General features: G+C 39.9%; 1 protein-coding gene across 1 annotated transcript; it reads right to left on the bottom strand.

Annotated features, from left to right (window-relative positions):
• Positions 1-16,786: 16,786 nt before the first annotated feature.
• On the bottom strand, positions 16,787-17,392 carry LOC145106355 (uncharacterized). The gene has a single exon (XM_079043355.1). The coding sequence runs from the start codon at positions 17,390-17,392 to the stop codon at positions 16,787-16,789; it is 606 nt and encodes a 201-aa protein (XP_078899481.1).
• Positions 17,393-21,589: the final 4,197 nt, after the last annotated feature.

The following is a 21,589-nucleotide window of genomic DNA, read 5'->3' as shown; positions in this document are numbered from 1 at the left end:
CATGATCCTAAGGAAAAACTTAGGGACTTTGTTAACAGGTTTGGCAGGGAAGCTCTGAGCATCCCCAACATCGACATGGCCACCGCTATGGAAGGCTTTAAAATGGGATTAAGAAGGGATTCACCCTTCTATGAAGACCTTGTGATGACCCCATGCAAAAGATTGGATGAAGTCAGGTGCCGGGCATTGAGGTTCATAAGGCTAGAAGAGGATAGAGAGATCCAGAAGAGAAGCAACCCTTCTGATCAATATGAGAACCCCAACAGGAAGGCCGAATCCTCGACTCAAAGATCCTACAAATCGAAGCCCTATTCCAAACCGGATCATCACAGGGTTAATGCCCTTGAAGATGGAGGAGAAGAAGAAGAGCTTCCTAAAATCATTGAGTATTGTTTTTCTATGGATGTTTCAGGTGTAATCCATGTTATGCAGGATCTTGGAGATAAAGCAAGATGGTCAAAAAGAGACATCAAATCCACCGCTTGGAAAGACAAGTCCAAATGGTGTGCTTACCAGGAAGACTTTGGCCACATGATGGAGGACTGCATAGCCCTATGAAAAGAAATCAGCTACCTCCTTAGCAAAGGACACCTCAAATAGATCCTCGGGAGAAAAAGAGAAAAATCCAAGGAGAACAGCCAAGGTGATCACAGGATCCCAGAGAAACCAGGATCTCCACCCTCTGACGCTAAGATAATTAACGTTATCTCAGGAGGATCTAACATCTGTGGTACCTATTATTCTCAGGCTAAAAGACACGCCAAGGTCTCCAAAACAGAAAAAGAGGAGAGACCATGAAAGAATACCATGGTCAATAGTGAAAAAGAAATCACATTCGACGAGACCGACAGGGAAGGAATTCAGGATCCTCACCATGACGGACTCGTGATAACACTGTACATGGCCAACCATTTCGTCAGAAGGATCCTTGTTGATGGAGGATCCTCGGTCAATATCGTACTCCTAGACGCGCTGAAAAGAATGAACATCCTAGAATCAGAGATAGTCAGAAGATCCTCAGTCCTCATAGGATTTAACGAGGAAACAAAACACACAATTGGAGAAATAAAGCTACCAATATACATAGAAGGGGTAAACTCTATACAAAATTTTTGTGTTATTGACACCTTGTCTTCTTATAATGTGATACTAGGTCGACCATGGATCCACGAGATGAAAGCGGTTCCATCAACATACCATCAGTGTGTGAAGTTGCCCACTCCATGGGGAACAATAAAGATCATGGGAGATCAACAAGAATCGAAAGAATGCTACAAAACCTCTATGAAATCTACGACCAAACCCCAACAAGCATAGCAAGTAAGGCAGGGGGCACGACATGTTCTAGAGACAAAGGAACAAGACGTAAAGGAAGTCCCCCTGGGCATCGAGGATCCTGAAGCTAAAGTCCTTATAGGATCCTCAATGACTGAGCAGATCGAGCAAGATCTATTGAATTTCTTAAAAACCAGAAGCAAGACATTCGCATGGAAACACGAAGATATGACATGTATAGACAAGAGTATTATTACTCATAATCTTAATATTGACCCTTCTTTCAAACCAATACACCAAAAGAGAATGAATTTTGCACCCAAAAGGAATCAAATCATCGAAGAGGAAGTAGAAAAGCTCCTTAAAATAGGTTTGATTAAGGAAGTAAAGATCCCAAGATGGCTAGCTAATGTGGTTGTCGTACAAAAGAAAAATGACAAGTGGCGAGTGTGTGTAGATTACACGGATCTTAACAAGGCTTGTCCTAAGGATCCTTTCCCTCTATCACATATTGACTCTATGATAGATGCGACGGCTGGCCATGAACTCCTGACCTTCATGGATGCTTCAGCAGGATTCCAACAAATCCAAATGGAACCATCTGACCAAGAAGATACTGCATTCATAACACCAACATGTATATATTGTTAAAATGTAGGTGCAACATATCAAAGGTTGGTGAATCAGATGTTCAAAGACAAGCTGGGGGACACCATGGAAGTTTATATTGACGACAAGGTAGTAAAGTCAATGAAAGACGAAGATCACCTTAGAGACCTTAAGGAAGCATTTGACATCCTGGATGAGTACAATATGAAGCTGAACCCACTCAAATGTCACTTTGGAATGAAGTCAGGCAAGTTCCTTGGATACATGGTAACCAAAAGAGGGATAAAAGCAAGCTTAGAACAGATAAAAGCAATCATGGAACTAAGATCTCCATCTTCAACAAATTACATCCAAAGGCTAACCGGAAGAGTAGCAGCACTCAACAGGTTCATTTCAAGATTCTCAGAAAGGTGCAAGCCCTTTTACGATATCTTGAAAAAGAGCAAAAAATTAGAGGGGAAGGAAGAACACTAGAAAGCCTTCCAGGAACTCAAAAGATATCTAAGCTCTGCTACACTACTAGTGAAACCTATAGATGGAGAACCACTTATTCTCTACCTCTCGGTATCGGTCAAGGATCTTAACGGGTAGCAACATCCTATCTACTATGTAAGTAAAGTCTCCTGGATCCTGAAACCAGGTACTCTCACCTCGAAAAATTAATTCTTGCCTTAGTAACTGCTTCTACCAAATTAAGACACTACTTTGAAACACACACTATACATGTAAACCTAACTATCCTATCAAGAATGTCATGAGAAAACCAGAAATAACAGGAAGGATGGCAAAATGGTCGGTGAAGTTAAGCACATTTGAAATCAGATGCGAACCAAGATCCGCCATAAAATCACAAGCATTACCAGACTTTGTGGCTGAATTTAGTGATGATCTACAAAACGAAGTAGACATGGAAGCCAAGCAACTCCTAGAAGATGAACACCTGGGAAGATGGACGTTGTTCACTGATGGAGCTTCAAATCAGAAAGGAACATGCCTAGGGATCATACTAATGTCGCTGCATGGGGACAACATACCCCAGGCAGTTAGTTGTGAATTCAAAACTACCAACAACGAAGCAGAATACGAAGCGCTCATCATGGGACTACAATTATGAAAGGCGAAAAATTAGCATTATACCTAGATGTCCTCGAAAAATTAGCTTCTGATTTCAAAAACTTTAGCCTAACCTAAGTTCCCAGAGAGGAAAACATATAAACATATGCATTAGCCAATTTAGAATCCTCCCTTAGGATTGATCGGCTTTGAGCATTCTAACACTCCTATGGTGTACATGTAACACTAGAAACCTTGGATCTATGTTTTCTCTAATATACATGCAAATTTGATTTTTCCAAGGTTCTCATCCTAACTAGCATATCATAGGGTACTTGTAACATAAAATCTAGTAGAATGACATACTTTTTTCCTTGTGGTTGATTTCTTGGAGTTTTGAGAGCCTAGCACCAATAATGTGGATGCCTCAAGTGGAATCACAAATCACCACACAACTTGGAAAACTTGAGAGAATAGTAATGCACACTAGAAATCGGCCCACCTTCTCTATCACACACCCTAGTGCCATTTCATGTGCCAAAGACCTCTTTATATAGTATGGTGGATTAGGGTTACATCCATGTAAACCCTAATACCCATGACCTTTCATTTCCATAGGATCCATGGGTTAAAAACTCAATGGACTATCCATGCAAGCTTAGCCCATACTAAATGAACATTGGCCCATTCTATATATATATATATATATATATATATATATATATATATATATATATATATATATATATATATATATATATATATATATATATATATATATATCGGGAAGGGTTATTTGGAAAACAAAAAAACCCTAAAAAAACCCTAAAAATCATTAAAAAATGCATAAAAAAATACTTAGAGATCACAAAACTTTTTTTAAAAATTTTTTATAGAAAAAATCGCAGCTTTTAGTATAAAATCGCTGAGAAAAAAAATAAAAAATCGGTTTTTTTATTTTTTTTATCAAAAAATTGGTTTTTTTAATAAAAAAATTTCAGCGATTTATTACTAAAAGCTGCGAATTTTTCATAAAAAATTCAAAAAAAAGTTTTGTGATCTCTAAGTATTTTTTGAGGCATTTTTTTTTATTTTTAGGGTTTTTTGTTTTCCATAGAACCTAAACCTATATATATATATATATATATATATATATATATATATATATATATATATATATATATATATATATAAGAGTCCATGTTTAATTAGTTTCCTTTTGATCACTAAATTAATTCTTGATCAATACTAATTAAATAATATGATTTCATATTAATATATTATAACTTATAATATATTAATAAATTATAAATATACTATTTTCAAAAGATTATCCATACAAATTGTTTTGGTGAAGTGCAACCCAAATGGACCATGCCGGGTCGGGTCAAGTACATACCAAATATAGTTACACACTTAGACACCTTATCCAACAAGGATCCCACCAGAGACAAAGATTCCTATAACCCACATAATAAACCCAGCCATAGAAACCCTCTCCAACAAATCAGAAGATCCTATACATCCGACAAGCATAGCAGTTATTGAAGATCCTGACTCGAAGATCCTTCCTCAAAGGGATCCTGACGGACAGGATCCTCGAAGAAGTCTGCGATCATGGACACAGCCCATTGTGGAATATCTCCAAAATGGCACAATCTAGGCAGAAGAAAGAAGTGAAAGAGCATTCAGGACGAGAGTCTCGAGATTCGTGTTAATCCAATGTAAACTTTACAAAAAATCTATGGCAGGTCCATACCTCAGATGCTTGGAAGATCCTGAAGCCGCATAAGTTTTAAAGGATATACACGAAGCAGATGTGGCAATCACACCAGGGGCAGATCCTTATGCTCCAAAATACTAAGAACAGGATACTAGTGGCCAACCATGAAGAAAGACTCCTTTCTACATGCTCAAAAATGTGATGCTTGCCAAATACACAACAACATATTGCATCAACCGGCAGAACCTCTACATCCTATTATCTCCCCATGGCCATTCATGAAATGGGGGATGGATATAGTAGGAAAATTACCAGTAGCCCCAGGAGGAAAAGTCTTCATGCTGGTGATGACTAATTACTTCTCCAAACGAATCGAAGCTGAAGCTTTCGGCCAAGTAAGAGACAAAGAGGTAGTATCATTTATTAAACATAATATCTTGACCAGGTTCGGGATCCCGGCTGAAATCATATGCGACAATGGATCCCAATTTATTAGCAAAAGGTCAAAAAACTTTTGCATAAGCTGGGGGATCAAAATGATAATGTCCACTCATGTTCATCCCCAAGCTAATGGTCAAGCGGAGTCCAGAACAAAATCATAGTTAACAATTTAAAGAAAAAGTTGGACAAAAAGAAGGGAAGATGGGCAGAAGAACTTCATTTCGTTTTGTGGGCAAATAGAACCACTTCCAAAGTGGCTACAGGTCAGACCCCATATTCTTTGGTGTTTGGTACAGAAGCGGTAATCCCTACTGAAGTAGTGATCCTGAAGGCAAGATACTTGCTGCAAGACCAAGAGAATAACGATAGGATCCTAGCACATGATCTTGACACTATTGACGAGCTTAGGGATCTTGCCAGAATACGCATTGCTGCCCATCAACAAAGAATCACCAGGGCTTACAAATGGGAAGGACCATGGAGACTTAGTATTAAGGAAAACATTGTAAAACACCATGGATCCTTGTGTAGGAAAATTGGCTCCCAAATGGGAATGACCATATCTTATAGATGTTGAAGCAGGAAAAGGAGCATATTGGGTAGCGAAACTCGAAGGAGACGTTCTTCCAAGATCTTGGAATGCTATACAACTCAAAGCATACTACATGTAAGTAGGGTCGAATGATCCACAACAAAAGCAAGGTACACATATTCTTTACCTCAAAACTTTTATTATTACTGATTTTCTCCTCGAATACATTACTAAATTAAGCATCATAGGGGCGTTAGCTAGACTAACGCATACCCCTATCTAACGTTTGCTATGCAGAACGACATACGGTTAAGGATCCTCAAGAGTGAAGATCCTGAAACATCAGGATCCTCACAATCAAAGATCCTGACACATCAGGATCCTCATCGTTGAAGATCCTGGAACATCTGGATCCTCATGTTTGAACACCCTGAAGCACGAAGATCTTGACACATGAAGATCTAAATACTTGGTAAACTCCATTATATTTAACAATGTAATCTCTAAACTATCATGTACACAAGCTAGAGTCTGATCATCTCTCCCATGCTTAAGCGTACTTAATCCCCTCTAAGGTTTAAAGAGCTAATTACCTCGTTCATATGAACTAAGGCTTATACACATCGCGTGGACGCATGATACCTGACTGTGGGATACGGGTAAGGGGATCATTTCACGATTCAGTGGATTGGTAACCCTCTTATATTTGAACACAAGTTGAGATCCTTAAGGTTTATAACATTTTCATGTTATCCAGAAGTCGGGATCCTACCCCAGTCATTACTTAAGGTTTATAACATTTTCATGTTAGCCAGAAGTCGGGATCCTACCCCAGTGATTACTTCAGGTTTATAACATTTTCATGTTATCCAGAAATCGGGATCCTACCCCAGTAACTACGTAAGGCTTATAGCATTTTCATGTTATCAAAGATTGGGATTTTGCCCCAGAAATTACATAAGGTTTATAACATCTTCATGTTATCACACCTTGGGAATGTTCAACAGAAAATACGGTCGAAATGTAACATTTTCATTTTATCTATCCAATGAATTATATCACAAGTTGGGATCCTTCCCAGAATATAACATTAACATGTTATCTATTTTTTTAAAGTCTATAATATAAACAGGTTATCCTATGGAGAAAATACCCTTATGAGATCTAAGATCCTTATTTTTTAGGATCTCTGACAGTAAGGATCCTTGCCCTTAAGGATCCTCGTCGACCTTCGTTGGTAAGGAACCTCATTCTCAGCAGTGAACCAGCATTCTCTCCTAAGTTGGAATTTATCCTCGGTGAAATCTAAAATTCAAAGGATTATAAAGCTTAAAGCGAAACTCGAAGACAATCAGGTTCCATCTTTCCTTAACTCAGTTTTAAAATCAAGGATCCTAAACTTTCTAGGATCCTAAACCAATCGTTGACTTATGAAATTTCGTCACTTCGAAGTCATTCGCTATTTCGATATCTTCACAGAAGTTTTAAAAGAATATTAAAAACTTTTAAGAGTTGCAAGTTAAATCACTAAACTTCTAACAGAAACTTTTAGATTACTTAACAAAGTTAGTTATTGTTCTTTTTTTACTAATCCTTATCAGGCCATTTTGATTTGAGAATTATTCACTTTTTTTCAGGATCCTAACCATGCAAAGACCTTAGTATTGTACTATGCAGGAAACATAGAAACATGAAAGAAAGATCAACCATTATATTCAAAACAAAAAGGCCTACAACCTTACAAGAGTCATGCGTCAAAAGATTATGCTACCCTAATCACCTAAAAGGCCTAGACCTTATCATGGTCATCATCGACCTTCTTCTCTTCTCCTCCCCCCCCCCCCCAGTCAGCCGCAGTACAGGATCTTGACTGGCGGTAGCAGGCTTACCAGTTAGTTTGGCCAATGCCTCGCGCCAACTAACCACGTCCCAGGATCCTGTATTTTTAAGATCCTCAGCAAGACAGATCTTGGCCTCCCAAACGGCCACTGCAGCACTGACCTTTACGTCAGAGATCACCTCTTCCATCTCGTGTACGAGCTCCTCCTCTCTCTCTCTCTCAGCCTTTTCCTTGATAAGTAGCTCCACCCTCCTCAGAAGATCCTCGTTGGTTGTCTTCCACATCTTCTCCTCTCCCTGAAGGGCTTGTTCAACCCTCTTCGCCCAGATTCTTAGATCAGTGGAAACATGATCAGAAACCTGTGATAAAAATATAGTAAGTCAGCGAAAAAAATGAAAAATGGAGCGAAAATGAAATCAACACTTACAGCTTGAGAGAAAGAGAGCAACTTCTGGAGTGCTTCCTCAGCTCCAAGGCTCTCCAAAGATAAACCTGTGGATTCAGCAGTTTTCCTCTTCCGGGATCCCGGGGTTTTCACTGTCAAATCCACGGTCGACCTATTAGGAGGAAGAGAGGATGAACTCTTCTCCTTCTTCACTACCAGCTGATCTCCTGACATAGTCGTATCAAGATCATCAAGAGTGAAGCAAGCACTGGAGCGAGTAACCTTGGATCCTGTATACAACAAAAGATTATTAAGGATCCTCACCACCAACAGGAAAAAATTAAGGATCCTTACCCGTCGACATGAGTTTGGTAGCGGAGGAGCTTTCTTGCGGGATGGCTTGATCGAATTGGAAGGATCTCTCGACTTCAGACAAGGCCAATAACTTCTCAATCTTCTCTTCAGAATCCTCAGCGGCAGGAACAAGTTCCTCAAACTTGAAGGTCGCAAAGAAACAAATAAAATAAGAATAAGATTGCAGGATCACAAGGTAAAACATTGAAATTATACCCTTCTTAACCCAATCTGTGGGCAAGAGATCATCATTGGGAACTGAATCATGCCTCACAAAGAGGTATCTCCCTTTCCAAGCTCCATCATTGTGCTTGGTTTTCAAGATTAGAGAAGATCTGAGGGTTTTGACCTTGAGAAGGAAACGAGAATTCCCAAAGGTTGTGAGGTCGTATATGCAGGCCAACTCAGAAAGGCCTATGTCAATACCTTTCGATTGATATATCTGGTCGACCCAATATAGGATCCTCCAGACGATTGGCATGGCTTGCATATACGAAATCCCAGTCTCCCTAAAGAATTCGGAAATGATCCCGGGGAAAGGGTATCTCAGGCCAAAGGAGAAAGGATACTCAGAAAGCACGACCAAGTGGGAGAGATGAAATCGGGCTGAATCAGAGGATCGAAGGGCCTGAAAACAGCGCTGGAGGAAAGGACCCATTATGTTTTAGAGACTCGATGTCGTGATCGCCAAAAGAGCATGTCTCCTCATAAGAGAGGATCCCTTGATCGGTAAAATCATCGTCGGGAAGGGCCGAGATGCTTTTACGATAGATAACCATTTTTCGACCCATGTTAGAAAGAATAAAAGCATGGATGGCAAATTACCTTCTAATCGCAAGATGACACAAGAAAAGAAAAGAAGAACGAATAGGAGATTATGAAACTGATCCCTCATATTTATACTGGGACAATGAATATGATTTGACTGTTAATGGCTAGTAAACTATCCGTTGGAATTTAAATCACCTAGCTGTTATGGGTTAAAACTGAAAATTACTATTCTCTCTCTCTTTACCTATTTACTTTAAGTTAATCCTTTAATATTTACAAAACTAACCCCGATATTTTTAGGAATAGATTGGGGGCAATTGTTAGGGCCAGGATCCTTACGATATTCAGGATCCTCAAATATCCAGGATCCTCAGCTACATCAGGGTCCCGACTAATTACCGTTATTATTTTTATTAATATTTATAATAGTCATATTTTGTCTATAACTAACACGTGTGCAGAAGTAGTCAAGGGAAGACCAATTCTCAACGAAGAATCATCTCAACTATGCTAATGACCCGGAATACTTGGTCAAATAACATTCATGAAGCTGGTCATAGAGGATCCCGAAAATATCGGACATCTTGTTGGCTAGTTTAGACTATAAATCGACACTTGTAATCTGCACACAACACACTGTTCTTTATTCTAGGCTTACTCTACGAAATTCTCTACTCATTCTGACTAAGAACTCATTATAATCTTCATTTTATATCAATAAAATCATCAAGGCGGGTGATAATTATCACCTCCCAAGGTTTTATGCCAGAGATCCTAGCAAATATCAAGTGCTTTCCTTGTAAACCATTGTGTCACTGTCTTTTACCATTTTCTATTACACAACCTGAACATCACAGCCTCTCATTCAATTTGGTTGATTAGTACTTGTGTAATTTTTGACCAAAACAATTACTTATAGTCGTTACTTGACTTGGTCCTACGGGTCTTTTGCATGGTTGTGACGACTATACGTTGAGATTGTGACTTTGACTGGTCATTTCTGCACATGTGAAAAAGACAAAAGAACATATATCTGTTATAATAAATAAAAAATATTAGTCAGGATCCTGAAGTATATTCGGGATCCTGAGGTTCGAGGATCCTGAGCTTTTGAGGATCCTTAGGCTTGAGGATCCTATACTAGTTTAAGGATGCTAGCCCTAACAATTGCCCCAAAGTTATTCCTGAAAAATAAATGAGTTAGTTTCGAGAATACTGAAGGGATAACTTAAAGAAAATAAATGAAAAAGAGATAATGGTAATTTTTTAATTTAACCCTTAACGGCTAGGATAATTCAAATTCTAATGGATGGATTACTAGCCGTTATCAAGCGGTCAAATTAGTTGTTGTTTCAGTATAAATAGAAATGATTTGTCTAACGATTTTCTTTACTCTTCCTTGTTATCTTTCGATTACCGGTGATTTATTAGAAGGCAATTCTCTCTTTTTCTTCCACATTTTTACTTCTTCTATCATGGGTAAAACTCCTAGCACTTCCTGAAAATGACTTCATCGACCAAGGAATCATTTCCTATGAGGAGACGTGTTCCTTTGGTGATGACGACATTGAGTCTTTGAGACTCAGTGGAGCTTTCCCACCTGAAACTGTTTTTAAGCGCTTCGATCCTCTCATCCAACCGGACTTTGTTTCCCCAACCTGGATATGTTTTCCTAAGTACCCCTTCTCCTTGGGGTTGAAATATCCTTTTTCTGGAATCATCTTTGAGTTTTTTAAGGTGACTAGGATCTCATACATTTAGGCCATGCCCATCATTTGGAGGATCCTATACTAGATCGACCAAGTGAATCAGTCAAAAGGGCTTGATATAGGTCTTTCTGAACTGGCCTGTATGTATGATCTTACGACCTTCGGGAATTCTCGTTTCCTTCTCAAAGTCAAAACCCACAGATCCTATCTCGTCCTGAAAACGAAACACAACGATGGAGCGTGGAAAGAAAAATACCTTTTTGTGAGACGTGACTCTATTCCTGGTGGGAATCTCCTGCCGGATGTTTGGGTCAAGAATGGTAGGATTCTTTTAAACTAATATAAGGATCCTGGAATTCACTTCTTTTTATTTTGTTTGCTTTTTTGTAGCTGGAAGAGCTTTTCCCTGCTGGTGAGGACTCCGAAGAGAAGATTGAGAAGTTTTTGGCCCTGTCTGAAGCCGAGAGATCCTTCCGATTCGAACAGGTCACTTTGCAAGAAAGATCTTCTTCCACCACCCCTATGTCGACAGGTAAGGATCCCTAATTGTTTTTGCTTATACTGAAGGATCTAACATTTCTCTGATATATGCAGGATCCAAGATTGCTCGCTCCCGTGCTCGTTTCACACTTGCTAATCTTGACACATCCATGTCTAATGATCAGCTAACAGTGGAAAAGGAGAAGAGCTCGTCTTTTCTTCCTCCCAAAAGATCGGTCATTGACTTGATAGTGAAAACTTTGGGATCCTAGAAAAGGATAATTGTTGAGTCTGCAGGTCTGTCCTTGGAGAACCTCGGAGTTGAGGATGCGCTCCAGAAGTTGCTCTCTTTCACCCAAGCTGTAAGTGTTAGTTTTATTCTTGACCTATATTTTACTTTTTTTTATCCACTATGTCTTTGTTTCAGGTCTCTGATAATATTTCCGCTGATCAAAGGATCCGATCGGAGAGGGTTGAACAAGCCCTTCAGGGACATGAGAGGATGTGAAAGGCGAACAACGAGGATCTATTGAGGAGAGTGGAGATGCTCAGCAAGGAGAAGGCTGAAAAGGAGGAGGAGCACTTGCTCGAGATGGAGGAGGTGATCTCCGATGCGAAGGTCAGCGCTGCAGTGGCTGTTTGGGAGGTCATGATCCATCTTGCGGAGGATCTGGAGAATACAGGTTCTTGGGACGTGGACGGTTGGCGCGATGCACTTCCCAGTTGACTGGCAAGCCTGCTATTGCCAATCAGGATCTTGTACTACAGCTCACCAAAGGAGGGAGAAGAAAGACGCAGTCGATGATGACCAGACTAAGGTCTAGGCATGCGCAGATTAGTTTAAATAACTTCTTGTGTATTTGGGATGTAGAACAGTTAATCTTTTGGTAGATTGGAGCACAACCCTTTTTTTGAATACAATGGTTGTATTTTCTTTTCATATCTTTTTTTTATCATCCTGCATAATTGTTTGTGATACTGGAATCCTTAGATCACTAGGATCCTGAAGAACTTAGTTCCTGCAAACAATCCTAAATAATCTCTTAGTAAATTATAAGTAACCCTTTTAAACTCAAAGACTTAAGTTCTGGTAACCAAATAATCTTCGTTTAGGATCCTAAAATTTTTGGATCCTCAAACTTTACTTAGAGTTTTTCAAAAATAAGGATAGATGAAACATGGAGATCTTCAGAAAAGTTTGAAGTTATGAACTCCTTGTCTTCGTATGACCTTGATGCTTGAAGGGATCTTTATTTTAGAAGCTTGTTAGGAAGGATCCTCATTCTTCAAATTTCAGGACGGATCCTTAGTTTCTTAAGAAAAGTCTTCGTATTATAATGCTATGAGTATCATTCATCTTCTGGGAAAGATCCCATCTTGAACTCATGTCATGACTTTATGACAAGCTTTTGGGAAAGATCCCAAATTATAATCCTTAACGAATTATTAGGGAAACCCCCAATCATATGATAAAAATGTTATAAACTTTATGTGTTTTCTGGGGAAAATCCCAACATGTGAATGTTATAAACCTTAGGATTTTTCAGGGATGATCCCAACTTAAGATATCATGTAAATGTTAAAGACCTTAGGAGTTTTCTGGGGATGATCCCAACTTAAGATAACATGTAAATGTTATATGCCTTAGGAGTTTTTTGGGGATGATCCCAACTTAAGATAACATGTAAATGTTATAGACCTCAGGTTCAAAATTTAGGATCTCAACTTATGTTCAGAAATGAGAGGGCAGCCCAGTCACTGAGGCATGAAATGATCCCCTCATGCACATCCCATAGTCGGATATCATGCGCCCAGACGAGGTGTATAAACCTTAACTCGTGTGAAAGAGGTTATTAACTCTTTAAACCTTAGAGGGGATTAATTTCCCTTAATCGTAAGAGAGGTGACCAGTCTCTATTCTTAGGAGACTCATATCGTGAGTCGTAGGATGGTTTCAGTCATGGGACTCTTATGTGCCAGTGGTCCTTTGAATATCATGATTCTTGAATATTCTTCTGATAACATCCTTGGAGGTCAGGATCCTTAGGCGTCAGGATCCTTAAGTATTGGGATTCTTAAGTGTCAAGATCCTTAAGCATCAGGATCCCTCAGTCCCTGCGTGTAGAAAACGTTAGCTAAGGGTGGGCGTTAGCCTAGCTAACGCCCCTCTGATGCTTAAGTTAGTGACGATATTTAAAGAAAATAAATAATGAAAAATGGAGGATAAAGGATAAATAGCATGCGTACCTTAAGTGTATCAAGAAATGACTGACCTTACCTACATAAAATAAGATTTTAGATGTATCGCATTCCAGGATCTTGGTAAGATATTTCCATCTAAGGTGGCTAACCAATATGCCCCCTTACCTGCTTCAACATCTACGAGGTATGGCCTTTCCTATGTAGGAGCTAGTTTACCTGCACTAGGATCTTTGGTATTTTGGAAAGTTTTTTTTAGTACCAAGTCTCCTACTTGGAATCTCCTGTCCTTATGTTTTTATTATATGCTCTAGTGATCCTTTGTTGATGAGTAGCTATACAGATCTTGGCAAGATCCCTAAGTTCATCTATGGTGTCGAGATCCTGGGCTAGAATCCTACTGTTGTCCTCTTGGTTTTGGAGTAGATATCTTGCCGTGGGGATCACCAGTTCAGTGGGGATCATTTCTTCTGTGCCAAACACTAATGAGTATAGGGTTTGACCCATAGCTACCTTGGAAGTGGTTATGTCTGCCCATAATACGAAAGGAAGTTCTTCTGCCCATTTTCCTTTCTTTTCATCCAACATTTTCTTCAAGTTGTTTAGTATGATTTTATTGTTGGATTCCGCTTGGTCGTTGGCTTGAGGGTTGACAGGAGTCGACATCAGCATTTTGATTCCCCAACTTGTACAAAAGTCCCTCTTTCTTTTTCTTATGAATTGGGATCCATTGTCGCATATAATCTTAGTAGGGATCCTAAGCCTAGTTAATATGTTACGTTTGATGAAGGAGACCACCTCTATGTCTCTTACTTGGACGTAGGCTTCAACTTCTATCCACTTTGAGAAATACTAAGTCATTACTAGCATGAAGACTTTTCCTCCAGGGGCTACCGGCAGCTTACCCACTATATCCATTCCCCATTTCATTAATGGCCAAGGGGAAATGATATGATGTAGGGGTTCTGCTAGTTGGTGCAAGATGTCGCTATGTCTTTGGCAGGCGTCACATTTATGGGAATGAAGGAAGGAATCCTTCTTCATAGTTGGCTAGTAGCATCATGTCCTTAATGCCTTGGAACATAAGGCTCTGCCCCCAGTGTGGTTTTTGTAGTCCCCTTCGTGGATGTCCTTCAGGACTTCTGCAGCTTCATGATCTTCTATACACCTAAGGTATGGTCCTGCCATATATTTTTTATACAACTTATCTTAGATTATAACGAACCTCGAGATCCTTGTTCTGAATGCTCTCTCGCTTTTCTCTTCCTTAGGGACTGTGCCATTTTGGAGGTATTCCATGATGGGTTGAATCCAAGATCCTGAGGTTGAAGAAGGATCCTGAATGTTAGGACCCTGATGTTGGGTCGTCGAGTTCGAATCCTTGATCACCGCGATGTCGGCAGTCTCGTCGTGATCATCGGGATTTCTCAGTCCCTTGGTGGGATCCTCGATTGTCGGGATCAATACGTGGGTTATGTGGATCTTGGTCTCCAGCGGGATCCTTAAGAAAGAGCCTAGATTCGCCAAAGCATCGACTTCAACATTGTCTTCTCTAGGAACCTGGTTTAGGCTAAATGTTTTGTATTGTGAGGCCAGGTTTTTGAGGATTTGGAGATATAGAGCTAGCTTCTCTCCTTTCACTACATAGGATCCATTGAAATGGTTGGTTAATAACAAAGAGTCAACGATTACCTGAAGATCCTTGATTTGAATATATTTGGCTAACTGTAGTCCCATGATTAGCGCCTCGTATTCTTCTTCGTTGTTGGTTGTATTGAATTCACAACTAATTGCTTGGGGCAGGATGTCCCCCTGTGGCGAGTTTAATATGACTCCCAAGCCAGTTTCTCTTTGGTTCGATTCTCCATCAGTTGTTTGGCTTCTATTTCAACCTCAGCTCTTAGATCATCACTATAGTCCGCCACAAAATTTTCCAATGCTTGGGACTTTATGGTGGATCTTGGTTCGTACTTTATGTCATGTGTTCTTAGCTTCACAGACCATTTCGCCATTCTCCCATACATTTCTGGTTTTCTCATAACATTCTTAATTGGATAGTTAGTTCTTACAATTATAGGGTGCGTTTCAAAATAATGTCTTAACTTAGTAGAAGTTGTTACTAACGCAAGTATAAGCTTTTCAAGGTGAGAGTACCTAGTCTCAGGATCCATGAGACTTTTGCTTACGTAGTATATGGGATGTTGGTTCCCATCGAGATCCTTGGCTAGTATAGCACTTACTGCGTTTGAGGATACTGAGAGGTAAAGAAGGAGTGGTTCCCCATCCAGTGGCTTTACCAATAGAGGTGGTGAGCTTAAATATTTTTTAAGCTCTTGGAAAGCATCTTCATGTTCCTGGGTCCACACGAATCTTTTGTTCTTCTTCAAGATGTCGTAGAAAGGCTTGCATCTTTCTGAGGATCTTGAGATGAACTTGATTAGAGCTCCCACTCTCCCTGTTAATCTCTGAATATCCTTTGTCGAGGCTGGTGACTTTAGATCAAGGATGGCCTTGATTTGTTTCGGGCTTGCTTTAATTCCTCTTTTGGTAACCATGTATCCCAGGAATTTACCCGATCTCATCCCAAAGTGGCACTTAGAGGGACTCAACTTCATGTTATATTGGCCTAGGATATCGAAGGCTTCCTCGAGATCCTTGAGGTGATACTCAGCTTTTTTAGATTTGACTACCATATCATCGATGTAGACCTCCATTGTGTCCCCCAATTTCTCCTTGAACATCTTATTCATAAACCTTTGGTATGTTGCTCCTGCATTTTTAAGACCAAATGGCATAGAAGTGTAACAATAGATACTTGTTGGGGTTATGAACGTAGTGTCCTCTTGGTCAGAGGGTTCCATTTCGATCTGCTGGAAACCTGTTGATATGTCCATGAACTTCAGTAATTCGTGACCCGTTGTTGCATCTATCATGGAGTCGATGTGCGGTAAAGGGAAAGGAGCCTTGGGACAGGCCTTGCTAATATCTGTATAGTCCACACACACTCTCCATTTACCTATCTTCTTTTGTACCACGACCACATTAGCTAGCCATCTTGGGAACTTCACCTCCATGATCATGCCAATTTTGAGAAGTTTTTCCACTTCTTCTTGTATAACTTGGTTTCTTTCGGGTGCAACTTTCCTTCTCTTTTGGTGTATTGGCATGAAAGATGGGTCAATGTTAAGTTTATGGGTTATTATGTTTTTGTCAATACATGTCATGTCCTCATGTCTCCATGCAAACATTTTGCTTCTGGCCTTGAGGAACTTTATGATATCCTATTCGATTTGTTTAGGCATTGAGGATCCTATGAGAACTTTGGCTTCAGGATCCTCAAGGTTCAGGGGCACTTCTTTTATGTCATGCTCTCTTGCTTCCAGCACGCCTCATGCCCGTGCCTTAATTGTTATGCTTATCGTGGTATTGTAGTGGACTTCATCGAAGTATTGTAGAATTCCTTGGATTCTTGTTGGTCTCCCATGATCTCCACCGTCCCCCATAGGGTAGGCATCTTTACGTATTGATGATATGTTGATGGAACGACCTTCATTTCATGGATCCACGGTCTACCTAATATGACATTATAAGAAGATAATGTGTCGATCACACAAAAACATACAACATTTACCCCCTCTATGTAGATTGGTTGCTTTATCTCGCTGATGGTGTGTTTAGTTTCTCCGCTGAAGCCAATTAGTACTGAGGATCTTGCAACTATCTCAGATTCTGGGACGTTCATTCTTTTTAATGCATCTAGGAGTATGATGTTAAATGAGGATCCTCCATCGATGAGGATCCTTCTGATGAAGTGGTTGGGAATGTAGAGAGTAATCACTAGTCCGTTGTGGTGAGGATCATGTATGTCCCGTCTATCCGATTCGTCGAAGGTGATCTCCTTTTGGTTAGTGATTGTCGTGTTGTTCCATGGTCCATTTTCCTTCTCCGTTTTGGATACTTTGGCATGCTTTTTTGATGCAGAGCAGGAGGTACCACAAATGTCATATCTTCCAGAGATCATATTGAGCACCTTGGCGTCATCCGAGGGGGGCTCCTAGTTTTTCGAGGGTCTTCTGAGGATCCTGGTCTTTTTCTTTGGATTTTTCCTTTCTTCTCCCAATGATTTCTTTGAGGTATCCTTTTCCCAGGAGGTAGCTGATTTCCTTTCTGAGGGCTATACAATCCTCTGTCACATGACCAAAGTCCTCATGATATGCACACCATTTGGACTTGTCCTTCCAAGTAGTGGATTTTTCTCCTTTCCTTGGCCACATGGCTTTGTCTCCAAGATCCTGCATGGAAAAGATTACACCTGAAATATCAACAGAAAAACAATAGTCAGTAATTTTACGGAAATCTTCTTCCTCCTCATCTTCAAGGGCATTAACCCTGTGATGGTCGGGTTTGGAGAAAGGCTTTAACTTATAGGATCTTTGTGCGGAGGAGTCGACCATCCTATTGGTGATAATAAGAGCTTGGTGGGTTGCTCCTTTTGTTGGATCTCCTTGTCTTCTTCGAGTCTGATGAATCTCAATGCCCTGCTCCTAACTTCGTCCATTCTCCTGCATGGGGTCATTACGAAATCTTCGTAGAAGGGAGAATCCTTCTTTAAGCTTATTTTGAAGGCTTCGGCTGTAGTTGCCATGTCGATGTTGGGGATACTCAGAGCTTCTTTGCCAAACCTGTTCACAAAAGTCCTAAGGGATTCCTTATTATCCTTAACCACTCGATAGAGATCGCTAGTGATCTTCTCGAAGGTTCTGCTACAAGAAAATTGATTGTTAAATAAATTAATCAAATGAACAAATGATGTGATCGAATAAGGAGGAACGTTAAGGACCCATTTTAGAGCGGATCATGTGAGGGTGGAACCAAAGCCCTTGTACATGCAGGCTTATTTCAAGTGAGTGGGGATGGGAATAATCTCCATCCTCTCCCTATATTGTGCCACGTGTTCCTCAGGATCGGTAGTTCCGTCGTACGACTTCATTTTGGGAGTCTGGAAGCATTTTGGAACTTCAGTATCAGCTATCGCTGGAATGAATCTAGAGATCATGTGACTTGTGGGGGATACTTCAGGTACCGGTTGAACTACTCCGGGTACGCTTAAGATCATATGTCTTAGTTGTTGTAGCTCCTTAGCCATGATCGGGCTTAAACCTATGTCAAGATCCATTGAGTTAGTTGTAATATTATTATTATTATTATTATTAGTGATAGAGTTACAAGGACCCCTGCTATTGGGAGTAACATAGGTTTCGTTAGCATCCTGAATCTCGCGACGGGTCGTTGAGGATCCTAGATTGTCAAAGTTCAAGATCTTGGGCTGCAAGACCGAGGGTTCTGCCTCCTGAGGCTTGTGTATTTCCTTGCTCATTCTCTCCACTTCCTTGAGAATCATCCTATTATCCTCCTGCTGTTGGGTGACTTGTCACTCCAGCCTCTTCATCATAGCAAAGATATCATTGTTGTAAATCAACACAGGAGGATCGTGGAGTCCCGGAGTGACCGGAGAGGTGTTCTTCTTCGGAGTTTCAGAGACTTTTTTGGGAGCTCCGGCCAGTGGTGGTGGAAGGTTTTTAGAGGAAATGGGAGGAATCGAGGAGGAGGAGAGAGTCGATTGAGTAGACATGATTTTCTGAGGGATTTTGAACACCACGGCCCCACGGTGGGCGCCAAATTGTTTTGGTCAAAAAATAATTGAACAAAAATAGACCAAAGTGTATGAGAGGCTGTGATGTTCAGTATAAAACAAGTATGTAATATAGCTCAAAGCAACACAATTCGTTTACAAGGAAAGCCCTTAATCATTGCTAGGATCTCCGGCATAAAACCTTGGGAGGTGATAATGATCACCTGCCTTGATGTTTTTATTGATTGAAATGAACGATTACAAGGTGAATGTAATGAGTACAAGAACAAGTGTCATTATTATGCCAGTAAATTGTGTGTAGTGTGATGAACACAAGTGTTTTATATAGTCAAAACCTAACAACTAGAACTCCAAAAATTTTGGGATCCTCCGAGATTACTTATAGTCGTTGCTTGACTTGGTCATCCGGGTCTTTTTCATGGTTGTGACGACTATACGTTGATAATGTGACTTTGACTGGTTATTTCTGCACATGTGAGAAAGACAAAAGAACATATAGCCGTTATAATAAATAAAAAATATTAGTCAGGATCCTAGATTATATTTGGGATCCTGAGGTTAGAGGATCATGAGCTTTTGAGGATCCTTAGGCTTGAGGATCCTATAGTAGTTTCAGGATCCTATCCCTAACAAAGAGAAAAGTGGCAGAGCCTTCAAGATGAGGATCTCTTGTTTCGTGATGATCCAAGGAAGACTATGCAGGAAATCCATAGCAAGCCCATACCTTAGATGCTTGGAAGATCATGAAGCTTCTGAAGTATTAAAATATATACGTGAAGGAGATTGTGGCAACCACATTGGGGGCATATCCTTATGCGCCACATTGTTAAGAATAGGGTACTACTTGCCAACGATGAAAAGAGATGCATGTTTATACGCAAAAAATGTGATGCTTGCCAAAGACATACCAACATCCTACATCAACCAGCAGAACCAATGCATCCTATCATTTCCCCTTGGCCATTCATGAAGTAGGGAATGGATATAGTTGGCAAATTACCAAAGGCTCCTGGAGGAAACATGTTCATGTTAGTGATGCCAGACTACTTCTAGAAATGGATAAAGGCTGAAGCCTTTGTTCAAGTACAAGACAAAGAAGTAGTCTCGTTTATCAAATGATCTTGACCAGGTTCGGGATCCCTGCTGAGATCATATGCGATAATGGATCCCAGTTCTTAAGCAAAAGGACTAGAGACTTTTGCACAAGCTGGGGGATTAAAATGATAATGTCCACTCCTATTCACCCTCAGGCTAACGGTCAAGCTGAATCTAGCAATAAGATCATAGTAAAAAATTTAAAGAAGAGGTTAGATGAGAAGAAAGGAAGATGGGTAGAGGAACTTCCTCTCGTCCTATGGGTAGATAAAACCACTTCAAAGATAGCCACTAGCCAAACTCCATACTCCTTGGTGTTTGGAACAGAATTCGTGATCCCTACTAAATTAGTAGTTCCAACGGCAAGATATCAATTGCAGGATCAAGAGAACAATCATAGGATCCTAGCCCAGGATCTTGACACTATCGATGAACTTAAGGGATCTTTCCAGGATCCATATTGTTGCTCATCAACAGAGTATCACTAAAGCATATAACAAGAACATCAAAGTCAGAAGGTTCTAGGTAGGTGACTTGGTACTTAGGAAAACGTTGCAAAATATCAAGGTTCCCAATGCCGACAAGCTGGCACCCAAATAGGAAGGACCATATCTCATTTATTCGAAAGCAGGAAAATAGGCATATTGGCTAGCCACCCTTGAAGGAAACAACTTGCCAAGATCCTGGAATATCATCCATCTAAAAGCATACTTCATGTAAGTTGTAATGATCATTTTCAAACGAACTCAAGGTACGCCCTCTCCATCCTCTACTTTTATTTAATTCTTTTTATCCTTTTGGAAAACATTACTAACTTAAGCATCGGAGGGGCGTTAGCCAAGCTAATGCCCACCCCAAGCTAACATTTTCTATACGCATGCACACAAGGATCTTGATATACAAAGATCCTGATACACAAGGATCCCAACGTTCAAAGATCCTACCATTTAGGGATCCTAATTTATACATAGTTCTACGATCTTAACGATTGCAATACGCAAAGTATCTTCGTAACTATGAATAGAGACTGATCGTCTCCTAAGATTAAGGGTACTTAATCCCCTATAAGGTTTAAAGATTTAATTACCTCTTTCATACGAATTAAGGTTTCTACACCTCACTTGGACGCATAAAATCTTACTGTGGGATGTGAATAAGGGGATCATTTCACGTTTTAGTGACTTGACAGCCCTCTTATTTCTGAACATATGTCAAGTTCCTAACGTTTAAACATAAGGTTAATAAGACTAACATGTTATCTCAAGATTGGGATCTTCCCCAGTTATCTCATAAGGTTTAAAACACTGAAGTGTTATCTCAAGATTGAGATCTTCCCCAGTAATTTCCTAAGGTTTATAACACTGACCTGTTATCTCAAGATTGGGATTTCCCCCAATAAATTGATAAAATCTATAACAATGATTTGTTGTCTTAAGTTAGGATTTTTCCTAGTGGTTTGCTAAGATATAT

This window comes from Lactuca virosa, chromosome 4 (assembly GCF_052849685.1).
Source record: "Lactuca virosa cultivar CGN04683 chromosome 4, Lactuca_virosa_CGN04683_v6, whole genome shotgun sequence".
NCBI classification, from domain to species: domain Eukaryota; kingdom Viridiplantae; phylum Streptophyta; class Magnoliopsida; order Asterales; family Asteraceae; genus Lactuca; species Lactuca virosa.
This window is presented reverse-complemented; position numbering and strand designations above follow the sequence as displayed.